This window comes from Lampris incognitus, chromosome 2, assembly GCF_029633865.1.
Source record: "Lampris incognitus isolate fLamInc1 chromosome 2, fLamInc1.hap2, whole genome shotgun sequence".
Classification (NCBI taxonomy): domain Eukaryota; kingdom Metazoa; phylum Chordata; class Actinopteri; order Lampriformes; family Lampridae; genus Lampris; species Lampris incognitus.
This window is the reverse complement of record NC_079212.1, coordinates 8554731-8580358: the sequence shown is the minus strand read 5'-3', so window position 1 is coordinate 8580358 and position 25628 is coordinate 8554731. Positions and strand designations below refer to the sequence as shown.

At 49.5% G+C, this 25628-nt stretch overlaps 1 protein-coding gene across 1 annotated transcript; it reads right to left on the bottom strand.

The window, feature by feature from the left end:
- Positions 1-10448: 10448 nt before the first annotated feature.
- On the bottom strand, positions 10449-11945 carry kcna2b (potassium voltage-gated channel, shaker-related subfamily, member 2b). Its single transcript, XM_056273024.1, has one exon. It carries the CDS (start codon positions 11943-11945, stop codon positions 10449-10451), a length of 1497 nt encoding a protein of 498 aa, XP_056128999.1.
- Between the last annotated feature and the right edge of the window lie 13683 nt (positions 11946-25628).

The following is a 25628-nucleotide window of genomic DNA, read 5'->3' as shown; positions in this document are numbered from 1 at the left end:
TGCTTTAACAATGCTCAGTGGGGGTACGCGAGGGTGGACGGGGCCTACACAGTAAGTAGGCCAGCTCGTAAAGCGGCACGGCTCATTAATACCACTGACAGGTTGGGGTTCCCCCGGTGGCGTTGATCCTGTTTTATTCCTCCGCCTCCTTTCAGCATTTCGGTCCCTTTCTCCTCTAAACCCTCCCTTTCTCCCCAACCTCGAGTCATCGTTCGCCATCCTTTCTTCCGCCGTTCTTGCTTATTATAACACATAACACAGAGAGGTTAAACCCTCTCTATTTACTACTCTGTTTCTTCTCTGGCACTGTTTGTTTGCTTGTAATTTCACATGCAACGCTGACTACACACACACACACACACACACACACACACACACACACATGCACACACACACACTGAACACGTGGACAAACCCGAGTCTCTCCTATGGTAGTCCATAAAGAAAATTCCGGTTGACAGGCTATCAAACCGGTTGTGTATTAGGGGCTCTAAATCAGCCAACACGGCATTGGGGAAATGAGTGACGAGTGTTCAGAATCAGTGTGTGCAGAGGATGTGAGGAAGTCTCACGCAACGCACAACACGTGAACTTTAACAAAACCACAATGAGCCTCGTAGGACTGAAGATACGGTGTGTTATGTCACATGCCACTTGCAAGCAGATGGTAAGAAAAGGGGTTTTAAGACTATTTCTAATTGTTCGGGCAATTTGCATGAAAACGTTTGAAAGCTGCAGTCCACGACCTTTCTCTCTTAACGTGGCTATCGGTGATTTTGATTCAGAACACCTTTTAATAATCTGGTCAAACTCTTTTTACACCCCAACAGCTGTCAAGTAAGTAGAGACCCTGAGAAAATACACCCCGTCCTGGTGGCCACAGAAACTGCCAAGAGCCAGAACATTTTCTCTATACCCTCTCCTTATCAACCAGCCGGGGCGGTTCAATCAGGAGCGGCGTCTCTATTGGCCTCAACTTGCTGTCAATCATTTTTCAGTCAGAGGCTCTTAGGCCGAAGTGAGGGGGCGGATTCTTTTGCAAGATGTTTTCAAAACATAGCTAGCTCTTGCTAACTCCCGCCCGAGACTGCCAACCCCACTTTAATAAGTGTTTATTTCCTCCGTGTGAAAGGTGGAGGTGATGTGGTGGTGGTGTTGGGCAGACATGCAGTCCTCCAGTAGAACAATGTTGGCATATAGTTGGATGTAGGAGGCAGAGAGAAAAACAGACCCGTTGACTCTGATTTTCTGGGACTACAAACCAGGTGTAGCAGGACTACAAACCAGGTGTAGCAGGACTACAAACCAGGTGTAGGAGGACTACAAACCAGGTGTAGTAGGACTACAAACCAGGTGTAGCAGGACTACAAACCAGGTGTAGCAGGACTACAAACCAGGTGTAGCAGGACTACAAACCAGGTGTAGGAGGACTACAAACCAGGTGTAGCAGGACTACAAACCAGGTGTAGGAGGACTACAAACCAGGTGTAGCAGGACTACAAACCAGGTGTAGGAGGACTACAAACCAGGTGTAGCAGGACTACAAACCAGGTGTAGGAGAACTACAAACCAGGTGTAGTAGGACTACAAACCAGGTGTAGCAGGACTACAAACCAGGTGTAGCAGGACTACAAACCAGGTGTAGTAGCCATGGTGGCTGGTGTGCCATCAGCTCAGCAGTAAACAGTTCCCACCCTTGTAAAAATGGATCCGGGGACCAGAGCTAACACAGACCGTCTAATGCATTACAAACTACACCACACTATATGGGAACACTATTGTACAGTCATAGTGGTTGTCATGGAGACGTCAGCATCACGTCTCAGTCTTTTGCCAACACGTACGTGTTTGCTGCTGCACCAGTGTTCGTCCTACCCGGTCAAAACATCTCGACAGTGGTGTACAGAGACTGGAGAGTGTCTCCAACCATGGTAAAGATGGCTGATGGTGTCATGGAGCCTGACTCCATCATAAACAAGGAGACGCTTAACATTTGTTATGGGAGAAAAGTTACGGATCTCCGCTTTAGGCCATTCAAGAGGGAAGGGTTTCCATCCAGGGCAACAGCCACAACACAAGGGGCTTCAAGTTGGATCAACAACCCGTTCGTGAGCTCAGTGATGAATTGGCTGTCTGGCTGGTTGTCTTCCACAGTTTCTATATACGTAAGAACGCGAGCCACGCCCCCTTTTAACGCTGGCCTTATACCCAAACAGCAGTGATGGGATCAATATCCATCAGTCGGCTGAAAGGCTGTATGGGCCGCTGCCCACAGAAACCAGCCGTCGGCTGAGCATTACCCAGAATCTGATGAGCCACCACACATTACCATGAGGCTAAGAGCTGTGAGAGCGATGGCGAGGACGACAGAGAGGAGGTGCGTTGGAAACGGAGATGTGGGAGCGTCATAAGACTGAATATAAGAACGGAGAAAAACGAAGGAGCAGGAAACAAGCAAAGCGATACGAAGAGCCAAGAATAGTTAACTGTTTGTGTTATGTGTGTGTGTGGGTGTGGGGGGGGGGTCATCCACAGTACTCTTATATAAATCCACTTTTCTTTCTCGGTAAACCGTATCTTTCACTTCGAGAAAGAAGTGAGACGGGAAGCCGCGGGCCGCGGGCTGGTCAAACACAGTCAACCTTCATCCAGCAACGGGCCCAACGGCATGCATTGTGATGAAGACTACTCTCGCGTGGCCGTGCTCGCTGGACGTTTAGGGAAGATCGCTTGACGTGGCTCTCCTTAATTTCTCCAGTTTTTGTGGATTTGGCATCATCTGGTGGTCTCGGCGGCTCGTTTTCACGTTGAAATCCCCAAAATCCCACTCAGAATAGAAGTGTTAACCCATCCTATTATAGGAGCGGCGAGCAGCTGCGGCGCCCAGGGACCAACTCCAGTTCTTCTTTCCACTGCCTTGCTCATGGGCACAGACAGGGGTATCAACCCTAACATGCAAGTCTTTCTGATGGTGGGGGGGGGGGGGGAACCGGAGCACCCGGAGGAAACCCACGCAGACACGGGGAGAACATGCAAACTCCACACAGAAAAAGCACCCGGGACGACCCGGGGTTCGAACCCGGGACCTCCTTGCGGTGGGACAACGGTGCTGACCGCTGGGCCACCGTGCTGCCCAACCAAACTTGACCCTGAAGGCACAGAAAGTGTTCGTATGCAGGTCACGACTTTCCTCAGCCGTGGGTTTTTGTCTAAGAAGATAATCCCGCGACAGCATGCGTATTTAGTGTGGGCATTTTGGAGAAAGGAGGCCGGTTAACGATGTCGCCTGACACGGTACTATTGAGCAACATGTAAGTCCACTCAACTCGTCTCAGTCAAACATCTGACTAAATCCAAGTGAACTCTGGATGATGTTGAGCTTTGCATTCCAGCGCCCTACCGCTGGCTCCTCCACATTCTTCTCTTCCTTTCGGGGCGGTCTTGACACGTCTCTTGGCGGAGCCCACCAGCACCACTGACGTGCAGCATACAGAGGAGCGACGACACCGACCGGCTGTCTCCATGAAAATGCCAGTGCACAAAGGGATTAAATATGACCTTTTCAATGCAGAAACACTGATTGCATGCACGTCTTTGTCAAAATTAACAAGTGAAGCATCGACGGGCCCGCTCAATGTGAAATAGCTTCTGCCAGCCGGCGTAGGCCGACCCGTCCTGATGCGTGACCCTGTAGGCTTCGCTAGGATTTACGCAGTAAACCAGTTTAAAGCTACCACCCTTGGTTCACCTGCAAACTAAAGGGTCTCCCCGCCACCAAACAGCACAGGAAGCAGCTGTCACTCCCAGATTGATTGACGGGTGCCGTCACACAAGGACTAACAGTAAACAACAGCCTCATGTGAGTCTCTGATGTTTTCTGATGCTGTAAAAGATTTGTTCACATCTCTAATGGTTGTACATACAGGCCCATATTTTCAATTACCACATCTGTTGAGGACCCCCCCCCCACACACACACAGAATGCTTATGTTTCAATCTATAACTCAGACCCTTCAATTATGTATGCAGAGTCTTTAATTTTGCATGGCCAAGTAAATCTCAGATTTGCCCTTTCAATGGTTTTGTTGATTTGTCCCATGCATTACAGCCGTTTGCCCTCCTAATGTGAGTTAAACCCTTCAGCTTTAGCTCGGCAGGTCTGCAGCAGGGAAGGCTTTGGGGAAAAGGTAAAAAGACACGGTGGCACACGGAAGAACGACACATACAGCAAAGGTTCGAGGTTAATAGTGACATTATTATTGTTATTAGCATCAAGACCATCATTATTCAGTTGCTTTGTAACATTTTTAATCATTTGGAAGGATGAAATTAAACGCCCAGGAATTCTGTCGATAAGTCAATATGGTGTATATATATATACTATATATATACATTAAAGTCCTCTTAAAGTGCATAACAAGCATTCAGATCCAGAGGTCCGTTGTGTGAAACAAAGGAGAGTTTCTTCCTCGTTTCCTTGTTTTTCTTACAATGGTAAAAAAAAAATATATCAAAAAACAAAAAACAAACAAAAACAAAAAAAAAACCCAAACAGGCGGCGACACAGGGAGGGCGCTGAAAGCCACGTATGCGCGTGCGTGCGCACGCGCACGGACCAACGCACGCGCGCACACGCGGACCCACGGTTCAAACGGAAGAGAGAAGCAGGCGGGAAACGACGCCGTGCGGACAAAGGGGGGAATTGAAAGAGGACGTTCAGGTGTCAAGAACGTGTTCTTGGAATCCAAATACAATCTGTTTACCAAGGCCAGAGAGCCCGCGTGCGTGGGCGCACGCGCACGCGCTGTGTTGAGGCTCACACGTGAGCCAGCGCTGGAATTCATCCAGCAAACGCGAGAACAAAACGCCTCCAAATGATAGAAAAAGCAGCGTCGTGTTGTTTCTGCCCGGACGAGATGAGCAGGCAGGGGGTCCGGACCACAAACGTCCCCTTTTGCTCTGGGTTCGTATCGCGCACGTGTGCGCTCGTGTGCAAAACTGGAGAGGGGACAGCGACTTCCGGCCGGTCCCGGGTCGGCTCTCGTCACAAGTTCGAGTATTTACACGACGGCGGCTCCGTTGTAAAGCCGGAGCTTCGGGCGTTTTAAGACATCGTCCAGAGCGGCTGCGAATCTTAAGATACATTGTTTCCGCGGCTACGAGCGCGCGCCGCTGGCACTGGGGTTTCGGCCCGTTCACTTCGCGGCCTCCCAAGTTCGGCAGAGACTGCGCGCCCGGCCGCAGACCACAGAGCACCTGCACGGTCCACGTGCACGCGCGCCGCACGTGGACCGTGCAGGTGCTCTGTGGTCTGCACGGTCCACGTGTGCGCGCGCATGCGCGCGTGTTCTGTCTCCTGCTCGTAGAAGACGAGCTGTCCTTGGTGTCGATGAGCCATGTTGCGGTCTTCTCTGTGGTGTTCAGACAGCATGTGGTTGTAACAGAATATGACTTCCGGCCTGCGCTCGGCCGTGCGGCGGATCCAGGAGAGTCCGGCACACAGTCGCGCTGGCGCCGCAGCACAGGGGAGCTGCAGGAGGAGCAAGACGTGTACTGACTGAGACGGCGTGGGCAGCGTTTATCCAGCTTCACGTATCTCTCCCTCACACCCCCCCCCCCCCCACCTCTTCTCTCGTCTCGGAGGGGTGTTGGGTTTTAGCGGAGGGGTACAAGCCAACGCACTGCTCGGCAAGTCTCACATCCCCGACAAGCTCAGCGTCCACGCCTTCCTTTCCCCTGAAACAACGCTGGGAGGCCATCAGCTGCCTCTGTCCAAGCTTCCCGCTGCAACGGACGGAGAAGTTACCACTCACGGACTGCACACACACACACACACACACACACACACACACACACACACGCAAACGCACACACACACACACACACACGTGTTCATACTTATGCACGTGCACACAAAACACTTGTGTGCTGCGGTGCAAGAGGAGGCAGAGAAGCTGCTGTCTTGCTGGGGTTATTTACGGCCTGGATAAAGACAAGAAAAGAGCTACATGTTCACAGCCTGCAGGCACCTAAAAGCTCCCTCTCCCTCTCCCCCCCTCCCTCTCCCTCTCCCTCCCTCTCTCTCTCTCTCTCTCTCTCCCTCTCCCTCCCTCCCTCTTTCTCTCTCTCCCTCTCTCTGTCTCTCTCGCCCTCTCCCTCCCTCCCTCTCTCTCTCCCTCCCTCTCTCTCCCTCCCTCTCCCTCCCTCCCTCCCTCTCTCTCTCTCACTCCCTCTCTCTCTCTCTCTCTCTCTCTCTCTCTCTCTCTCTCTCTCTCTCTCTCTCTGTCTCTGCCCCCCCTCTCTCTCGCTATCACACCGCCTCTCTTCCACTTTCACACCCACACACACACACACACACACACACACACACACTAAATAAACTACAAACCCCCCTGAGGACCACAGACCTACATCTCAGGGAAAGGTGCACTCAGATCGCTCCTCGGAGCGTCCTCTTACACTCAGCAGAGCAAAGAAAAACCAAAAAGCGAAGCGTTCGAGCCTCCTTCCGCTCGGTACGCGTTGCCTCGCGTCCAGCCCGCCGGCCCCGCGGTGTCACCGGGTCCGAGGTGCCGGAGCTGCAGACAGCGGGACATGATTTTCTTTTTAATTCGTGAAACTGAACCGAACCGGATCTCAGCCATGTCCGCCTCCGCTGAAGACCCTCTTTCTCCCATTCCCAGCTGCCTCGCCGTCCTCTGCTAAAATCCTCTCCAGCTTCTAAAACGGTATCACATTTCGTTTCTTAAACTGCAAAAAAAGCAGAAGAAGAAGAAGAAGAAGAAGAAGAAGAAGAAAGGTTGCTGTCTCCAGCTCTTAAAATCCATGATCCATGAGGCCTATACGACGTGGAATGTTTAAAAAAAAAGAAGTGAAAATGAATATTGAAACAGTCCCAAACAACGACCAGAACTTAAAAACTACTAGAACGACCGTGAGCCGTCAAAATGACCGCCACTGTTTTTAAACTCTATATTCTGCCAAGATAAATACCCAATTGAGATATTAACACAACGTGCACGGATGACGAAAATCGCTAGCCCTTGGCTAACAGGTCGGACCCATTAGTCGACTGGTTAACGTTGTCGCCCGCGGTGCGAGAGATCCGAGTTCGCGTCCCGGCTGTGCCGGTCCGGCCGGTCCGGCCGGGCTGCCCCCGGAATTCACTACATTGGTGTCAGAAGTGGGATCCCCTGCTGTGACGGTCCGGCCGGGGACGCCCTGTCCCGAAGGAGGGGGGTAGTATAACGTACACGAATAAGTAGACCCCTTAGCTAAGGGGTCGGACCCTTTAAGCTAACGTTGTCGCCCGTGCGGGAGATCCGAGTTCGCGTCCCGGCTCTGACGGTCCGGCCGGGCTGCCCCCCCCCCGAATTCGCTACAACATGCAATTTTAGGAGCTTTCGGGGAGCGGTAGGTCTGTATCCCCCCCCCCCCCCCGCAAAGGTATTAAACTTTAAAAACCCAAAACCGTCGAAATGACTGCCCTGGTCGTTCTGGTAAAGTCCCGAACATTTTCAATTGATATTGTGATTAAATAATGCATACTCCCAAATCGATTTATCCTTAATGGAGTTATCACAGACTAATTGACACACGGTGCACCCGGAGCCTCTGGGTTCCCTGAAGGTCCGAGGCCCCGGGGCATCTGCCCACCTTGCCTGGTCAGTGATCTGGCCTTGAAACCATCCTGTAGCCCTCAAACATTATCAAGCCATTAAAACCCCAACACAGATGTCCAGATGATTGGCATCGTGCATGTGAAAGATCACAATGTTCCCGCCACCGCCCATTAACCAGAGAGAACTACTTAAGCTTTTACCAACAAGTGCGCACATATTCAGACATACAAGCCACAACACAAAGGGCTAACAATGAAAACTGTCTTTTGGCCATCTTAACGCCCCACGCTGAATTCCCCCTGCCACACATTCACCTGGACAGAAGGAATGGGTTCACATGTGTGTGTGATGTGGAGTGCCACACAAGCGCCACGCCCGTCCTAAGAAACGGGATAATTATGTCTTTTAGGGGGAAGGACATTAAAAAAAAAAAAAAAAACCTCAGCAATTTGCTTCTTCTTTCTTTCTGGACTATAGCACAGCCTACCAAAAATCAACTTTGCTCGCCACAAGAGGTGTGGGATCCTTACAAATAGGTGCCGGAAGGGAGGTGGTCCAGAACTGGAGGATATTGGATCCTGTTCTGGCAGGACACAGCACAAATTAAGTAGTGTGTATCTCAATATAAATAGAGATAGAGGAATAATTTATTTTTTTTTACTATATTTGCTGTTTAAGCATCACTTATACCATAGTCATGCTACAGTGAATATTTCTTAGGACATGCAGCAGAATAGTACCTACGTTTTATAAAAGGCTGATGAGGGAAGCGTCTACAAGTCCCATCATATGTGCTCCGACATGTCAAACGCCATGAGTACAAAATAACTACAGAGCACTTCCTTCAGAAATTCTTCTCTTTTACACATACGATATGTCAGGTGGCAGTTAATTTGTCTTTGGTGACCTGATAGGTGAGTTGGCGATGGTTGCGTCACTCTTGAAACGGCGTATTAAATTGCACAAGACTAGCTAAGTCAGTCGTTTCCTGTGTTGGACAGCAGAGATGTTTCAGCTAGCGGGCAAAATCCACTTCATGGTGTCGTGTAAACAAAACAAACAAACAAAACAAGTCAACTAAGTGCGAGTTGGACTTTGGAAGTGCGTTTCTTAATGACTCTTGACTTCCAAGCAGCAGCCGTGGCAGTACCAGTCACCACCTTTTGCTCTCTGCAGAGGCCCGCGTAGGAAGGTTGATGCTGCGTCTCTCCAATTAACCAGTCAGACGCCATAAAGACAAGGCCGACTCTGCTCGCTGGACAACCGATAGCTGAAACCTGAAAGCTTCTATAAAGGGGTTTCATTTATAGAACCGAAAGAAGCTTACGCATTTGTTTTTGGGGCTTGGCTAATGGCATTGACTTTTAGAAAAGAGGTTTGCAATGCATGCTTATTTCCCGGCTAACCATAACAAATTGTACGACATCGAACAGGATAGTATTGTGCCACGAACATTTGGACCTCCAAAACTAGCAGCAGACGAAAAAGGACAAAGTTGTGTTTCATTTTAGAAATAGAGATTAGCTGCGAGAACAACTTCCGTCTCTCGGTTACTACAAACATGGAATGCTATGAAGTAGAGAAAAAGGACAGTGGTCGCTGGGCAGTGGTGCAGAATGGAGCAGTACTCTGTCAGCAGGGATGGAAGGGGGAATAGAGAGACACGGATAAGTGGTTGGAGGGATAGGCACTCTCCTAAAAGACTACAGACATGGTATTCGACATCGCCCACCCCATCTAAGGTGTTTCTAAGGTGTTCCCGCCCTAGGGACGTGTGGGTTCCTACTCCCATGAAAGCTGAGAAATGCACATTCATGCCATTGCTGGAACAGTACATAAATCATTCAGTGATAACAGATAAAATGTACACACATCAATAAATAAAAAAGACATTCACTCTGCTTTGAGAAACAGCCCCCCCCCCCCCCATTCCGCTGCAAGCCCTGCGGGGCCACATGAGAGGCAGCGGCTCGGCTAGTGCGTACAAAAATCCACTGGAAATTCGTTGACGAAAAAATGGCAGAAACTAGTTGGTGTTGTGCCATTGTTGTTTGGAAAACCAGCTCAGTCATCTAAGCTGCCGGCCTGTGAAAAGGCCACTGGTATTGTTCTAGGAATGCTAGCATATACAGCTCCCTGGAATGGGACATTTTCTTTGACAGGTACAGTCGCAAATGAACATATGGACAAAATGGGATCAAGAGAAATTCCTTTTGTCTCTCCAAACCTCTTTTCACTTTTCTCTAGACAAAATAGTTGCGACCTCTGCAAAGCAGCTTCGTTTCCTCTAAACTCGTGACCTTGGCAGCTTGGGAAACCGATTAAAAGTGTTCCTGAATTCTTATAACCATACCGTCTGCTTTGATCGCTCGGGAGTTTGTATCGTAGTAATGATTCATAACGCAGATCCTAATTTTTTGTTCACGTGCAACTTCTATAAAGGGCAGTTTTACCAGGGGAATCGCAATTCCTTTATGCCGCTCGTATTGATTATTATTGGCTAGGCTACTACATGGCTACTGTTGCGAGCAGGACGACTACTGAACAGTCACACAGGTTAAACTAACTCCATGCAGACACCGAAAATCTCTCAAATTCCCAAATAAGATTTGATGGCAGTTCTAGGATCTGTGTGGACGAGTTCATAGGAAATGGGAGATTATGTAGTCCTATTCACTGAACTTCTCCTTCCAGTCAACCTTACCTAACTGGTCTGCTCTCTTTCATATACTGGGTCACCATGTAACGGTAAAAACAGGAAGTCACCCTTTACTCCCACATTTGAGTACATCGGCATCCCTCCTGATGCTGGCAGTCTAGGTTAGACTATACATCTGTACGCATCTTGGTGATGTTAACATAGTTAGTGTTTGCCAGGGTGCAGTTTCCAGTTTTCATGCTCTCGGGGCGGAAATCCTCTGTGCTGTGGTTGACTGCCTCCTGGATCTCCATGTAGTCAGATTTACTGAGAGTGGATCCACTGCCGCTCCGACCGCTCTTCTTCAGGTCTTCTGCTGAGTCGACTTTGGGCACGCTGGGGACGTTCAGGTACTGCGCCTGCTCCTCACCTTCTGTCTCGCGGTGGTAGAAGTAGTTGAAGTTGGAGACAATGACGGGCACTGGCAGGGCGATGGTCAGCACACCTGCAATGGCGCACAGGGATCCCACAATCTTCCCCCCGATGGTGGTCGGGACCATGTCTCCATAACCCACTGTGGTCATTGAGACCACGGCCCACCAAAAAGCCTCAGGGATGCTGCTGAACTGGGAGTCTGCTTCATCTGCCTCAGCAAAGTAGACAGCGCTGGAGAAGAGGATGACTCCGATGAAGAGAAAGAAGATGAGCAGGCCCAGCTCACGCATGCTAGCCTTCAGAGTTTGACCCAGGATCTGCAGCCCCTTGGAATGTCGGGAGAGTTTAAAGATACGAAACACTCGAACTAAACGGATGACACGGAGAATAGCCAAAGACATGGCCTGCTGGCCTGCCTGGCCGTCCTCTGGCCTCTCGGCCAGCTCTGTGCCCAGAGTGATGAAGTAGGGAATGATGGCCACGATATCGATGATGTTCATGATGTTGCCAAAAAATCCAGCTTTGCTGGGACAGGCAAAGAATCTAACCAGAAACTCAAAAGAGAACCAGATGATGCAAAGGGTCTCCAAGATGAAGAAGGGATCAGTGAAATATGTGGAGGTGTAGGACGAGGTGGAGTTGTAGAAGGACTGGTAAAATTTATGCATCTCCACATCTTCATTTCGGAAGACCGGCAGCGTCTCCAGACAGAAGCTGACGATAGAGATGAGGATCACCATTACGGAGATAATGGCAATGATGCGGGCAGGACCTGAGCTCTCCGGGTATTCGAACAGGAGCCACACCTGTCTCTGGAACTCATTCTCTGGCAGGGGCCGTTCCTCCTCCTTGATGAAGCCCTCATCCTCCCTGAAGATCTCTATAGCCTCCTCACCCAGCTCATAAAACCGGATCTCCTCTGAGAAAATGTCCAGGGTCACATTGACAGGTCGACGCAGCCTCCCTCCTGACTGGTAGTAGTAGAGGATGGCATCAAAACTCGGCCGATTTCGGTCAAAGAAGTACTCGTTGCGGAGGGGGTCAAAGTACCTCATCCGCTTTTTGGGGTCTCCCAGTAAGGTCTCTGGAAACTGGGAGAGGGTCTTGAGCTGGGTCTCGAAGCGTAAGCCGGAGATGTTAATGACGACCCGCTCACAGCATTCGTGGTCCGGTTCCGGGTCATACTGGTCGTGAGGTTGACCCGGATGTGCTGCAGCCTCATCAACAGGGTCGCCAGTAGCAACTGTCATGTTGGAGGACAATGGAACCTGCAGCTTTCAGACCAGGTCGTGCTGCCTCGGGCCACAGGGAGATAAAAGCTCCACACACTTGTGGTCTGAAGCCCCCACAAAACTGCCTGTGATGAGCTACAGGAAAGGACAGAGAGCAGAAACCAAAAGACTGGTGTGTTAGTATATTGTGCTTGCTATTGCCATATTTTCATTCCAGTATGACACTTAACTTTAATAGATCATTGCGTTTTTGTTTTTTCCCCTCCACAACCTGGGTCTTATTTTGTAGTTTTTCGCCAAAATACATACTGGTTGGTATCATGGGGTAAATTGGACTTGTGGAAACTTGTAGTCTGACGCTCATGATCAGTTGTTCCGTAAGACACCGTTGTAATGCTGAGTCCAGCAGCAGTCCCGTGTCCAAAAAAAGACCCAGATTGTAAAAAAAAAATTTGAATTTTCCTTTAATCCATGTGTTCTGTTTGGATCAAGACAACTTTAAAAACAAAACAACTACTAACCGTAAATATTGTTCATATTATTAATAAGTAAGATGAAGAGGAGAAATTTGGAGTATTTTTGAATAAATTTCAACTGTATTGCCATATAATCCAAAGGTGGACTGGCTCAATGTGACTGACGAGCAGCACATCCATCGTTAATTAGTGTACGCCACCAAAAAAGACTCACAGGCCAACATCCACCGGCCCACGGGGCTGCACCACTGAATGGCTTCGCTCATGCTGAGTATTTTTACCCAATAAATAAATTATCCAAATTGTTAGGAGAGCGGCCAACCTTTGGGTAAGTGTTGCAGGCTGCATTATTGCAATACTTGCTAGCTAGCCAGTGAGTGCAGGGCGGCTGAAAATGGCACCGAGGGAGTGGAAGGAAGGCTTAGGACCATCTGAGAGCACTGGCTCCACTGCGTCTCCGGCGTATGAGCTTATGAGCTCTATCTCATACGACCGCACAGTGGGATCAATATGCTTCCCAGTCATACCGTATCAGCGCTCACATGCTGCAATTACAACAAACAAATCATATTACGTGCTGAGTGATCCATACAATCGCAGATTGGATGCATTCCTTCCTCGGTACAGGCCTTTTTGTGAGACGCTCGAGCCTCCCTTCACACCGGCTCGAGCCCAGGAGACGAGCGGCCCATCAATAATATTTGGCTTCCCTGGCTCAATCAAATTATTGAACCATGGATAATTTATCAGCACATTAGATTTTTTGTGCATTTGATCAAGATGAGGACAGCTGCCGTCAAGGGGAAGTGTCCTGCATTATTGAACAGCTCCCTGTGAAATATGAACATGCAGACAAATCACTTGAAATGACCCCGTGCCGATCAATGCAAGTGACACTTCAGAAGTAGGATACTGAGCAAAAAATGATTTGTCTTCAGACTTACTGAAGAAGATAGTCTGAATGGTAACATCACAGCACGTTGCGGCACAAGATATTAGACGAGATTACAGCACACCACATCTCTGAAGTTAGTTAAGGTTTCGACATGCCGATATTAAAATGCCCCCCCCCCCACCCACCCTGCTAATTCAGAGACATGTCAATTCACAGTCACAGAACTGTGAAGAGACACTGTTCAGGAGCCCGAGCACCTAAATCTAGCCGTAGTGCCAAAGTCCTACCTATTCAAACTGGCATTTGGGTGGTGCCGATGTGGACGACTTCTTTACAGTTTTTTTTGGGGGGGGGGGGAGCCCGGCGGAGAAGCGTCCAGCTGTGTAAGTCAGCTCCGGTCATCCCACCATGCATCAAGCCAAAAGCCCGGCTCAAAGGAGAGGAAGAGGGGAACGAGGGATGAGGATGCACAGAGACCCCCCCAACACCTCCTGCCCGCCTCCTCCCCTGTGCTTCGACGACCGGCAGATAGCATGCTGTCTGGGAGCAGGGCGCGGATAGTGTGGGGAGGAGGAGACCCGTATGTGGTGGGCACACCGGTTTTTATTCTTTAAGGCCATTGTGAATGGTGGGATCAGCAAAATGTGACAACCCCCCACCCCCCCAGAACCGATTTTCCACCGCCTGCAGCAGCAGCAGCAGCGGCGGCGAAGGTAAATCCTCTATATCTGATATCTGCAAAGACAGAGGGGACGGATGGGAGGCGTCGCTGTCACTGCCTCTGTCAGGAAGGATCCGAGCATCCTTCCACGGATCTCATCTAACGACCAAATCACCTGTTTGAGCTCAAATACACCCGTATTCTTCTGGAAGGGTATATTTTATGTGTCGTTTCAAACGCCTTTCCCCCCTTTTTTGCAATTTGCCTCCTTAAAACTCCACCACAGCCTCCTAGCCTATCTGCTGGGAGGGGGGGGGGGAGAGAGCCACACCAGCACCACGATGCTGCAGACCCACGGCGGCATTTTCAGTCTCATTTTCACAACCCATGCCAGGGAATAACGCAGTCTCGTGACGGCGCTGTTAATGGGAGGAGGAGGAGGAGGGGGGGGGGCATTATATCGCCGATTGGAGGCAAAACAGCCGTTAAAGTTCATGCACAGGCTCGTTCAATCTGTAGAAGAAGAAGAAGAACAAAATACATGTGCATGTTGCGTTCGGGGTGGCAAAGCGCAGTGAGTTGGCTACAGTTTTTGGAGAGAGACAGATGCCCAGACATGCTCAAGCCATCGCAAGCCTCCCCCCCCCACCCACCCCCCCTGCATGTGTGGATCACGCACAAACACACACAACCGTATCTAGACTCCATGCACTATGAGACAAAGCAGCCGAGCGTGTTGTGCAGGCCCACAGCAGCGATATCATGACACGTAACGACATGCACGGTGCAGAAATTCACCCTGGTCCACTTGATGCTGAGACGCATGTGTGTCTATCCGGCTCGTCCCCGCGCAGAAAGTGCAGGCTTAACATGAAGCTGGCGCGGGAACTCCCTTCTTTCTTTCCTTTCCTTTCCTTTTAAATTTCCCTTCCACCTTCTTTTATTTCAATAACCGCCCTTTTTTGCTTTTGGCGGTCGTCGTTGTGCTTGTTCCCCCTATCTCATGACGACGACCTGTTTCGCGCTGCTGCCGGCTCTTCCCATGCCACCTTATTTCCCATTCCGCCGGGTTGCACGGGGAAGGAAGGTGCGTGGGCTGCAGTTGGATATTGCAGCGCATACAAAGATCCCCCCTCCCCTCCTCCTCCTCCCACCACCACCACCACCACCACCCGCCCCTCCTCCGTCACTCCAATCCACGTTAAAGGGAACGCATCGTTCCCCGAACGGACGGAGTCGACTCGATCGTGGCGATATAGTGGACTGCACATCAACCGACAGGTCACGGTGTGCGCGTGCACGGGTGGAGCCAAGGGCGGCGGGGGGGGGAAGGGGGGGTATGTTGAACGCCCTCCCCACCACCACCACCTCAGAAACAAAAGGTCCAAGCAGAACACCTGACTAAAGTGCGGGTTGTTCAGCGGTGGCGGTGGTAGTAGCAGCATCCTTCGTCGTGGTGGTTTTAAAGACTCCTGACCAGCAAAAACTACAAAACCAAGTCGTTAATGTTTTACAGCCACGTTTTTACCTTAAATACGAGCAGAAAGACACCAGATGGTGGACCCAACAAGTCCTCCAACCCGTACGACCACATACAGGTCCGTTTGTCCTCTAATTGCGAACCACGGGAGCGTTTCCCCAAATTAGCGCCCCCTACCGGCGGCAGGAGACATGCCACAGATACTTTTCGCCTCTGTGCATTGTGGGTTTTTCAGACAGTGTGGGGACGACAGAACGTGTAGTTCCTGTTGCTTGGCCGTCTGGTAGAGTAACTAAGGGTTGCTATTGGCAGCATGTTTACCTGTGAATGACGTCATAAGAGCTAACTTAGCTTTAGCCAAAAGTTAGCAAGTCAGCTAGCGTGGGCATTATAGCCGCTATGTGACATTACACTTTGCTTTTATTAATATTCGTTCTCACGAGAGCTTATGGAAGGTTACAGGGAAAGTAACGTGTTATAATTATGGAGGACCGCGAGGAAGTAACTTAAAAAGTAACTAGGTCGTAATAGGCTGCTTGTACAAACGACCCACAGGGTCGTTTTTTGGGGTGGGGGGGGACAGTCTCGATAGACCAGATAGCACTCCCATAGACATCAATATTGTTTTATTATTTCTGCACGAACGTTTCGGGCATGCTGCTCTCCATCAGCATGCCAAAGGTGTCATACCCAATGTCGTTTACAGTCGATATAAACCAGGAGCAACAGGTAAATCACATGACACATTAGTAACCAATTACGAGAGACCTGAATTAAAGAAAACAAACAAATGACGATTCCTCAGTAAGACCATCTGGCATCATCTTTACTGTAAGTAAAAGTCATGTGTTGACATGAACTGAAAATTCATTTTTCATGCAAAATGTGTCATTTTGACAGAAAACGTTGAGTTTCCCAATTCTGGGTGAAACGGTGAGACTGTCCTCCACCAAAAAACGACCCCGTAGGTCATTTCTACAAACAGGGTATTACGACCTATAGTTACGTTTTAAAGTTAAGCGACCTCTAGCGGCCATGTAAATAACGGCAATCTTGTGTCTCGGGTTCCTCGTCATCATATGACGTTTAACCTTCGTTACAAATCAAAATGCGACGAGCCAAGAGATGGGGGGGTGCGAGAACTATTTATACTCTTGTAAACTGTTAGTTTCTTCACAAATCTTCCCAAGCTATGTTTGCTTACTTTCACACCTTCACTTTGCATGAACAATAATAAAGTCCTCATGTCCTCTAACGAGTACTTCATAATAAGCAGCATGGCGGGGTAGGAACAAACGACCTCTGTGGTCGCGTGGGTTGGACGACTTGTTGTACCGTCATCAGGCACTTGAGAAGTGAATGAATGTTCATATTCCTTCTGATTACAAAGGACAGGGGAGAGAATTCAGCACCCAACCTTAACCCTCGAGTCACGTGACTGGGAATCGAGTCAGACTCAAGTCACAAATTTGACGACTTTACACTTGACTCATTACTTCACTTTGACTTGAAAGACTGGATACCTTCTCCAAGCCCAAGGATAAAAGTGTGCAGCCATCAGCTCTTCATTTCCATAATTACAGATCCACTTTGACTCAATCCATAATAACCCAAATATGTAAAAGCATTAATGAGTTGCATATATTTTGCATATTTAAAAAGTTTGAATGGCGATAAATTTGATGAAGAGTGCATAGGAACTGGTTTACGACTTGAAACTCAAAGTTTCGGACTCAGGACTTGACTTGGGACTTACTTGTGACTTGGAATACAATGACTTGGGTTCAACCTCTGTTAACACTAAATTCAAGCACGGTGGTTTCTGGGACACAAACCTCACCGAACTAGTAGAGTCCAGTCAGTAGGGTGCAGATCCCCTCCAGGTGTACATCCTCTTCTCCGGTGTTTGGACTTAGGTGACGAACCAGCTGAAGAGTTAGCACTCAATTGTGGTACAAAACCAATGTTTTTCCTGCCACTATAAGACTTTTGTGCAGCGCCCAGGTCAACCGAATGGGAAATATGGAAAAGGAAAGTTTTAAAATGTGCTCAAGCAAAAAAAAAAATCTACCTAATTCTGCTCAAACGAGCTAGGAGAGTTGATGAAAAGAAGGAGCAGCGATAGCGAGAACAAATGTTTTTTGAAGGTTTTGAATCACTACAACCACGAGAGGTTCTTCATCATACACCCATAACTGCACAAAAATATTAGACTGAAAGGTCGGGTGGCTTGTGAGATTAGCGGCGCACGCACACACACGCTCGCGCGCGACCAACGCCCTAAAGGGGGTGGTACAAGAGGAAACCAGCCATTAGATGTCATCTAATAGCCTGAAACGTCCATTATTTGGCGAGTCTTCCAGTAAATTGCAAATTTTAGAATATTGTACTGTGTATTTGTAGATATAGTAGGTCAAAAGCCGACTTGCATAAGGTAGTTTATGCATGAAAAAAAGGAAAAGACTTTTAGGGAAAAGACCCCTCCCCCTTTTTAGAAGCCTTATTTCAGCCCCGATGCCTCCGCTTGAAGTTTCCTTGAGCAAGGCAGTGACACTCACTGTAAAACTCACTGCAAAGAAGTTGCTGCAAAAACATCAACTAAATGCCTAAAGAATCAAATATACACTATAAGTAAATTAAAGAGCGGGTGCAAAGTAAAACAACGCAAACTATTCAGTGCATCGAGCGGGGCAGGCTAAGCTAACTGCTAGCCCATGCAGACCGGCAGTTCCCACCTAGCCTTGACTGTGTTTTTGGTGTCGTCATGTGGAGTGCGGGGAGGTGTGTCGAAGGTGTCTGGCCGGGAGAGCTGGCGTTGGATCGGCTGAGGGAGCCTGGTCTGCTGCGTCCTGTGGGCCCAGGGACCACGACCCTGACCGGAGCTGCGCCCGAAGAGGAAACCGAGGGCGGTCTGACAGGACGCGGAAGCGGGGCAGGCTAAGCTAACTGCTAGCCCATGCAGACCGGCAGTTCCCACAGTCATCCTGGCGTTTGCCCTCTTGGACAGTCAATTGTCATTTTATTTTTTTCTTGATATGTTGTGTGTTGTATGTGTTCTTGTAGGTTTTTTGGGTAGTTTGGATAGATGTGTTCTTGTAGTTTGGTTGTGATTTTGTCTTTGTGTTGCACCGCTGTGGGCTGCGGGAAACGGAGACTGTCCTCCACCAAAAAACCCATAGGTCGTTTGTACAAGCAGCTTATTACGACCTACAGGTACGTTTTAAAGTTAAGCGACCTCTAGCGGTCGTGCTGCCAATACTAAGCGGCGAAACAACACAAAACGCAGAGTACACAGATTGTTTTTAATCCCTATTTACTGACTACTTACCTTCATTAGCCTGTCTATGAGGCGTTGTAAAAAGGGTGTCAGCAAGTAGATAAAAACCCGAAAAGCATCTGTGGCATATCTCCTGCCGCCGGTAGGGGCGCTAATTTAGGAAACGCTCCTGTGGGTCGTATTAGACACACGACCAATGTGGTCGTACGGGTTGGAGGACTTGTGCGCAGGTGCATGGAATGAAATGACGAATAAATGTTCCTGATCCCTGATAACTTGATCCAGTTCCCATGCAAGGGGCGTGTCACCAAGCGGGACCAGACCCTCCACCGCGGCTCGCCCGTGGTTGTGTGCCTTTGTTCGATTCCTCAAATGAACGCGGAGGCGTGAGAGCAGCCAGCACGCACGCGAGAAGACGTGCATACATGCGCTAGGATCGTGACGTAGGCTCTCGAGCGTCTGTGAACTCCCGCGTGCCACCTGTCAGAACTGTGACGTATGAATGTTGCATGAGGAGGCTTTCACACACGTCGGGATTTGTTGCGTGTGGGTCTCCAAGAGTAACAACTCAAACTGGTTCTCACAAAGATAGAGGTACGAGAACACACACACACACACACACACACACACACACACACACACACACACACACAAACTCTGTAATCACATACTTGATGAAGATCTAGATTTCGGAGGATTTACGTTTATTGCTGTATTCAGATTCGGGGCACGGACGTCCCCACACAGAAATTAAGTCCTCTCTCTCTGTCTCTGTCTCTGTCTCTGTCTCTCTCTCTCTCTCTCTCTCTCTCTCTCTCTCTCTCTCTCTCTCTCTCTCTCTCTCTCTCTCTCTCTCTCTCTCTCTCTCTCTCTCTCTCTCTCTCTCTCTCTCTCTCTCTCTCTCTCTCTCTCTCTCTCTCTCTCTCTCTCTCTCTCTCTCTCTCTCTCTCTGCTTTACTTCATGAGGTGTTAAAGTGGGCCAGGTGGAAACCCAGATACGTCTTCATCCAGACTCCACAATACCTTCGAGACCAAAACCAACTCCAACCATTCTCTAATTAACCCATGACGGGTTCAATATGGCACACAGTACTCCCAAGTCTGGCCTCCAGACACGTTGATTTAGGGATGATCCCTCATACACAATACACACTCTATACACACACCCTTACTATACACACACCCTATACACACATTACACACACACCCTCACTGCACACACACCCTATACACACATTATCAGAATCAGGAACCCTTCATTTGTCGTTTGATTTCGGTTTCCCCCAGCCCACAGCAGTGCAACACAAAGACAAAAACACACATCCAAAACTACAAGAACTACAAGAACACATATTTCCAAACTAACACATTTTTCTAAACTAAAATAATAAAAAAATAAAACTAAAAATCACTGTCCAGGAGAACGAACGCCAGCCACGATGACTGCCGGTCTGCATGGGCTAGCAGTTAGCTTAGCCTGTTCCCCTCCCGCACCCTGTCAGACCGCCCTCGGTGTTATTGGATCTGCCGGTCTGCATGGGCTAGCAGTTAGCTTAGCCTGCCCCGCTCCCGCGCCCTGTCAGACCGCCCTCGGTGTTATTGGATCTGCCGGTCTGCATGGGCTAGCAGTTAGCTTAGCCTGCCCCGCTCCCGCGCCCTGTCAGACCGCCCTCGGTGTTATTGGATCTGCCGGTCTGCATGGGCTAGCAGTTAGCTTAGCCTGCCCCGCTCCCGCGCCCTGTCAGACCGCCCTCGGTGTTATTGGATCTGCCGGTCTGCATGGGCTAGCAGTTAGCTTAGCCTGTCCCCCTCCCGCGCCCTGTCAGACCGCCCTCGGTGTTATTGGATCTGCCGGTCTGCATGGGCTAGCAGTTAGCTTAGCCTGCCCCGCTCCCGCGCCCTGTCAGACCGCCCTCGATGTTATTGGATCTGCCGGTCTGCATGGGCTAGCAGTTAGCTTAGCCTGCCCCGCTCCCGCGCCCTGTCAGACCGCCCTCGGTGTTATTGGATCTGCCGGTCTGCATGGGCTAGCAGTTAGCTTAGCCTGTCCCCCTCCCGCGCCCTGTCAGACCGCCCTCGGTGTTATTGGATCTGCCGGTCTGCATGGGCTAGCAGTTAGCTTAGCCTGTCCCCCTCCCGCGCCCTGTCAGACCGCCCTCGGTGTTGTTGGATCTGCCGGTCTGCATGGGCTAGCAGTTACCTTAGCCTGTCCCGCGCCCTGTCAGACCGCCCTCGGTGTTGTTGGATCTGCCGGTCTGCATGGGCTAGCAGTTAGCTTAGCCTGTCCCGCTCCCGCGCCCTGTCAGACCGCCCTCGGTGTTATTGGATCTGCCGGTCTGCATGGGCTAGCAGTTAGCTTAGCCTGCCCCGCTCCTGCGCCCTGTCAGACCGCCCTCGGTGTTATCGGATCTGCCGGTCTGCATGGGCTAGCAGTTAGCGTAGCCTGCCCCGCTTCCGCGTCCTGTCAGACCGCCCTCAGTGTTATTGGATCTGCCGGTCTGCATGGGCTAGCAGTTAGCTTAGCCTGTCCCCCTCCCGCGCCCTGTCAGACCGCCCTCGGTGTTATTGGATCTGCCGGTCTGCATGGGCTAGCAGTTAGCTTAGCCTGTCCCGCTCCTGCGTCCTGTCAGACTGCCCTCAGTGTTATTGGATCTGACGGTCTGCATGGGCTAGCAGTTAGCTTAGCCTGCCCCGCTCCTGCATCCTGTCAGACTGCCCTCGGTGTTATTGGATCTGACGGTCTGCATGGGCTAGCAGTTAGCTTAGCCTGTCCCGCTCCTGCGTCCTGTCAGACCGCCCTCGGTGTTATTGGATCTGCCGGTCTGCATGGGCTAGCAGTTAGCTTAGCCTGTCCCGCTCCTGCGTCCTGTCAGACTGCCCTCAGTGTTATTGGATCTGACGGTCTGCATGGGCTAGCAGTTAGCTTAGCCTGTCCCCCTCCCGCGCCCTGTCAGACCGCCCTCGGTGTTTCCTCTTCGGGGCACAGCTCCGGTCAGGGCCGTGCCCATGGGGCGCAGCAGACCAGGCTCTCCCAGCTGATCCAGCGCCAGCTCTCCCAGCTGATCCGGCGCCAGCTCTCCCAGCTGATCCAGTGCCAGCTCTCCCAGCCATCAAATGAAGACAAACTTAGACGCAGACGTGGACAAAGACACTGCATGGACGGTACTGGGCGAGGCCGTTGTAAACGTGAATTTGCGCCGCCATCTTCCCACACCGGAAGCAGAAAAAAAATATAGGTATATATTTACACACCTTATACACACACCCTCACTATACACACACTCTACACACACCCCCCCCGCCTATAAGCCACCAGTCCACCTGTGAGGGGACGGAGGTATTTTTACACAGGCAGGCTGACCTGTGGCTGGCCTGTAACCCCTATTGACAGAGAATGTAAATGAGCGTGGTCTATTAAAGAAATGAAGAGCAGCCGAGACCTCAGTCTCACTGAAGCATCGGTAGCGTGATGATTCATCATCTGACGCCGCATTAACGGTAATTATCCCTAACCCAGTTTTCACCGGCGAGAGGGAAAAGAGAAGGGACGTAATGGGAGTATGGGAATAGGCCTGCCGATCGCGAGTCTGCGCCTAAGATGGCTGCTGCTAGCATTTCTTCCCCAAGGTTGTATTTCACACCCACTGTACAGTTTTATATCTCTGATTCCTCTGATTTATTAACACACTCCCTCTCATGAAAACGTGGGTTGTATTACCAGCAGGGCCTGCGAGTTGCATTAACCCCCCCCCCCCCCCCGGCAGAGGTCAACTCCTCCATCCCGTCTCTATTTCAGTCTCACCTTCAGCACCATTGATTCTGGGTCCGGTTCAGCCAAGCAGACCAAATGGCAACTCAATGGAGAAACCCAAGAAAGATCTCCATCTTGTGCCAAACAGGAACCATGCTAACGACCTCCAGACTTGAGCAACCGCACCCTACAGTCCCCCTGATGGGGAAAATGTGTGTGTTGCTCTCTGGGTTTTTATCTTTTCTCCGTTTTAATGGAACTAGTTGCTTCACTGGATACCACCCTTGATTTATATTTACTGCACCTGGCACGCACAATAGATGGGACTTCTCTAATCGTTCACGTTCAAGCGCCTCGTGGTAATTGATGGGAAGTCTGACACTCACGACACATGGGGAGCAGAGATATAGTGTGAGATGGTCGGCTTTAATTAACTGCAGTCGTTTCTTCACTTGTGTGTGAGTCAGCAAAAACCACCACTTTACTCTCTTTGTATGCTGCAAGACATGTGTGAGGGAAGAAAAGGGAGTGTGAGAGAGAGAGAGACAGACAGACAGGCAGAGATGGAGATAGAGAGATAACGATAGAGACGGAGACAGAGAGATAGAGAGAGATAGCTAGAGAGAGAAAGACAGCGAGAGATAGAGATGGAGACAGAGGGATGGAGAGAGCGAGACAGGCAGACAGAGAGAGATAGAGAGACAGAGAGACAGACAGATAGAGAGACAGAGAGACAGACGGATATAGAGACAGAGACAGAGCGATAGAGAGAGATAGCTAGAGAGAGAAAGACAGCGAGAAATAGAGATGGAGACAGAGGGATGGAGAGAGTGAGACAGGCAGACAGGCAGACAGAGAGATAGAGAGACAGAGAGACAGACAGATAGAGAGACAGAGAGACAGACAGATATAGAGACAGAGACAGAGCGATAGAGAGAGATAGCTAGAGAGAGAAAGAGCGAGAAATAGAGATGGAGACAGAGGGATGGAGAGAGTGAGACAGGCAGACAGAGAGACAGAGAGAGATAGAGAGACAGAGAGACAGACAGATAGAGAGACAGAGAGAGATAGAGAGACAGAGAGACAGACAGATAGAGAGACAGAGAGAGATAGAGAGACAGAGAGACAGACAGAGATGGAGAGAGACGGACAGATTGAGAGACAGAGACAGAGCGATAAAGAGAGAGAGAGAGAGCGAGAGAGAGAGAGAGAGAGAGAGAGAGAGAGAGAGAGAGCGAGAGATTTCTGTTTATGGCAGAAGACTGCAGAGGTGTGTGTCCGAGTTGACCTTTTCCAGAACTGCAGCACACACACACACACACACACACACACACACACACAAACACACACACAACGAGTAATTTTAACTCTGTTCATGTGGGGCAGGCAGTGTGGGGAGACGGGTGCAGGTCTGTGGGAGTTGGACAACACAGAGTACGTGCATTTTAAACCAGTGTCAGTAAAGTTACGTGTGCTTTAATGCTTTGAGCATCTGGTGTGCACAGATTCCTTTGTTGCTGAAAATTGCGTGCCAGCACACCCACACCCACACACTCTCTGCACAACAATTGCAATAAACGCTAATTGTATTTCTAAAAGTTCATATTCTGTCCCATTTTACAAATGAGATTATCGCACATTGTATGTGCAGCCAAATCTCACCAAGCATATTTGTCTCTTTTCAAGTCAACATATCTCATTACACTTAACATAAGACACAGTCACCCAACAAGCAGTTTCCTTGAGCTATAAGGACTTGTTTATAGACGGTGCATCTTGAATATTTTGTATTTCCACTAGTTCCACTGGCAGATATTTTTTCACTTATTACTAGCAAAAACCACCTTGTGTCAATTAATTTAATTCTTGTTTTTGAAAGGCCATTTTTTTGCAGTTGTCACTGTCAATGTAGCATTACAATGTAGTATTACAATGTAGCGTTACAATGTAGCGTTACAATGTAGTGTTACAATGTAGTGTTACAATGCAGCGTTACAATGTAGTGTTACAATGTAGTGTTACAATGTAGTGTTACAATGCAGCGTTACAATGTAGCATTACAATGTAGCGTTACAATGTAGCGTTACAATGTAGTGTTACAATGTAGTGTTACAATGTAGCATTACAATGTAGCGCTACAATGTAGTGTTACAATGTAGTGTTACAATGTAGTGTTACAATGCAGCGTTACAATGTAGCATTACAATGTAGCGTTACAATGTAGTGTTACAATGTAGCATTACAATGTAGCGCTACAATGTAGTGTTACAATGTAGTGTTACAATGTAGTGTTACAATGTAGCGTTACAATAGTCCTCTCCTACTATGCACCCGCGTGTTGCAGGGAGGGAGCATGCACCTTCTGACAAAGGAATTGAATCACCGTCTTGAATCACACCGTCCCTTTATCCCCCCTCTCCATCTCCCTCTGGGTGTCTCTGTATTTGGGGCTTGACCTTGGAAGGGCTCCTCCACCCTGCTGCGGAGCGCGGTGGGCCGGCTGGTGAGACTTGTCCTCTCCTTCAGGCCAGAGTGCCCTACAGCATCGATTACGGATGAGGTTTCACTCTCTATTGTTCTCCTAGACGTGGAAAAACGTAGGAAAATCAATGCATAAGCTGCTCTGAAGGCACGGCACGAGGCACGGCCGAGGCAGGGCAGCTGCCAACATGCCTCCACGCGTCAGTGACTGTCAGCAATAGGCCTAAACATGCACACACACACACACAAACACACACACACACACACACACACACACGCACGCACACACACATCTGGTAACAAAGGAGATGAAAAACACTTGCAATGAAATTAAAGGTGTAATCCGTAATTATTTTATGTTTAAAAATACCATATTTGATACCTTGTCATGCTGGCATTTTCGTAGCAACCTCCTTCAGTGTATTACTGTTCTGTAATTGCTCTGCTATATCTTCCCTTGGTGCTCGTGGGGTCCGCCGTTCTCACCAAGTATTCAAACGTAAAGGCCCCTGCACAGGAAATGAGCCGAGCCAGCTACAAAAGGAAGAAGGAGAAGGAAGCTGCATGTCCAGTGCAGAAAAACAAGCAGTATAGAAGACGAAGTTAAACATTATGCAGTGTCTAATTAAGTTTAATTAAATGTCTTGACTGTGCGAGGAGGCCGGAGCACCCGGAGGAAG

Coding starts and splice junctions, on each gene's coding strand:
- kcna2b (XM_056273024.1), bottom strand. CDS start 11,945: ATGACAGTTGCTACTGGCGACCCTGTTGATGAGGCTGCAGCACATCCG.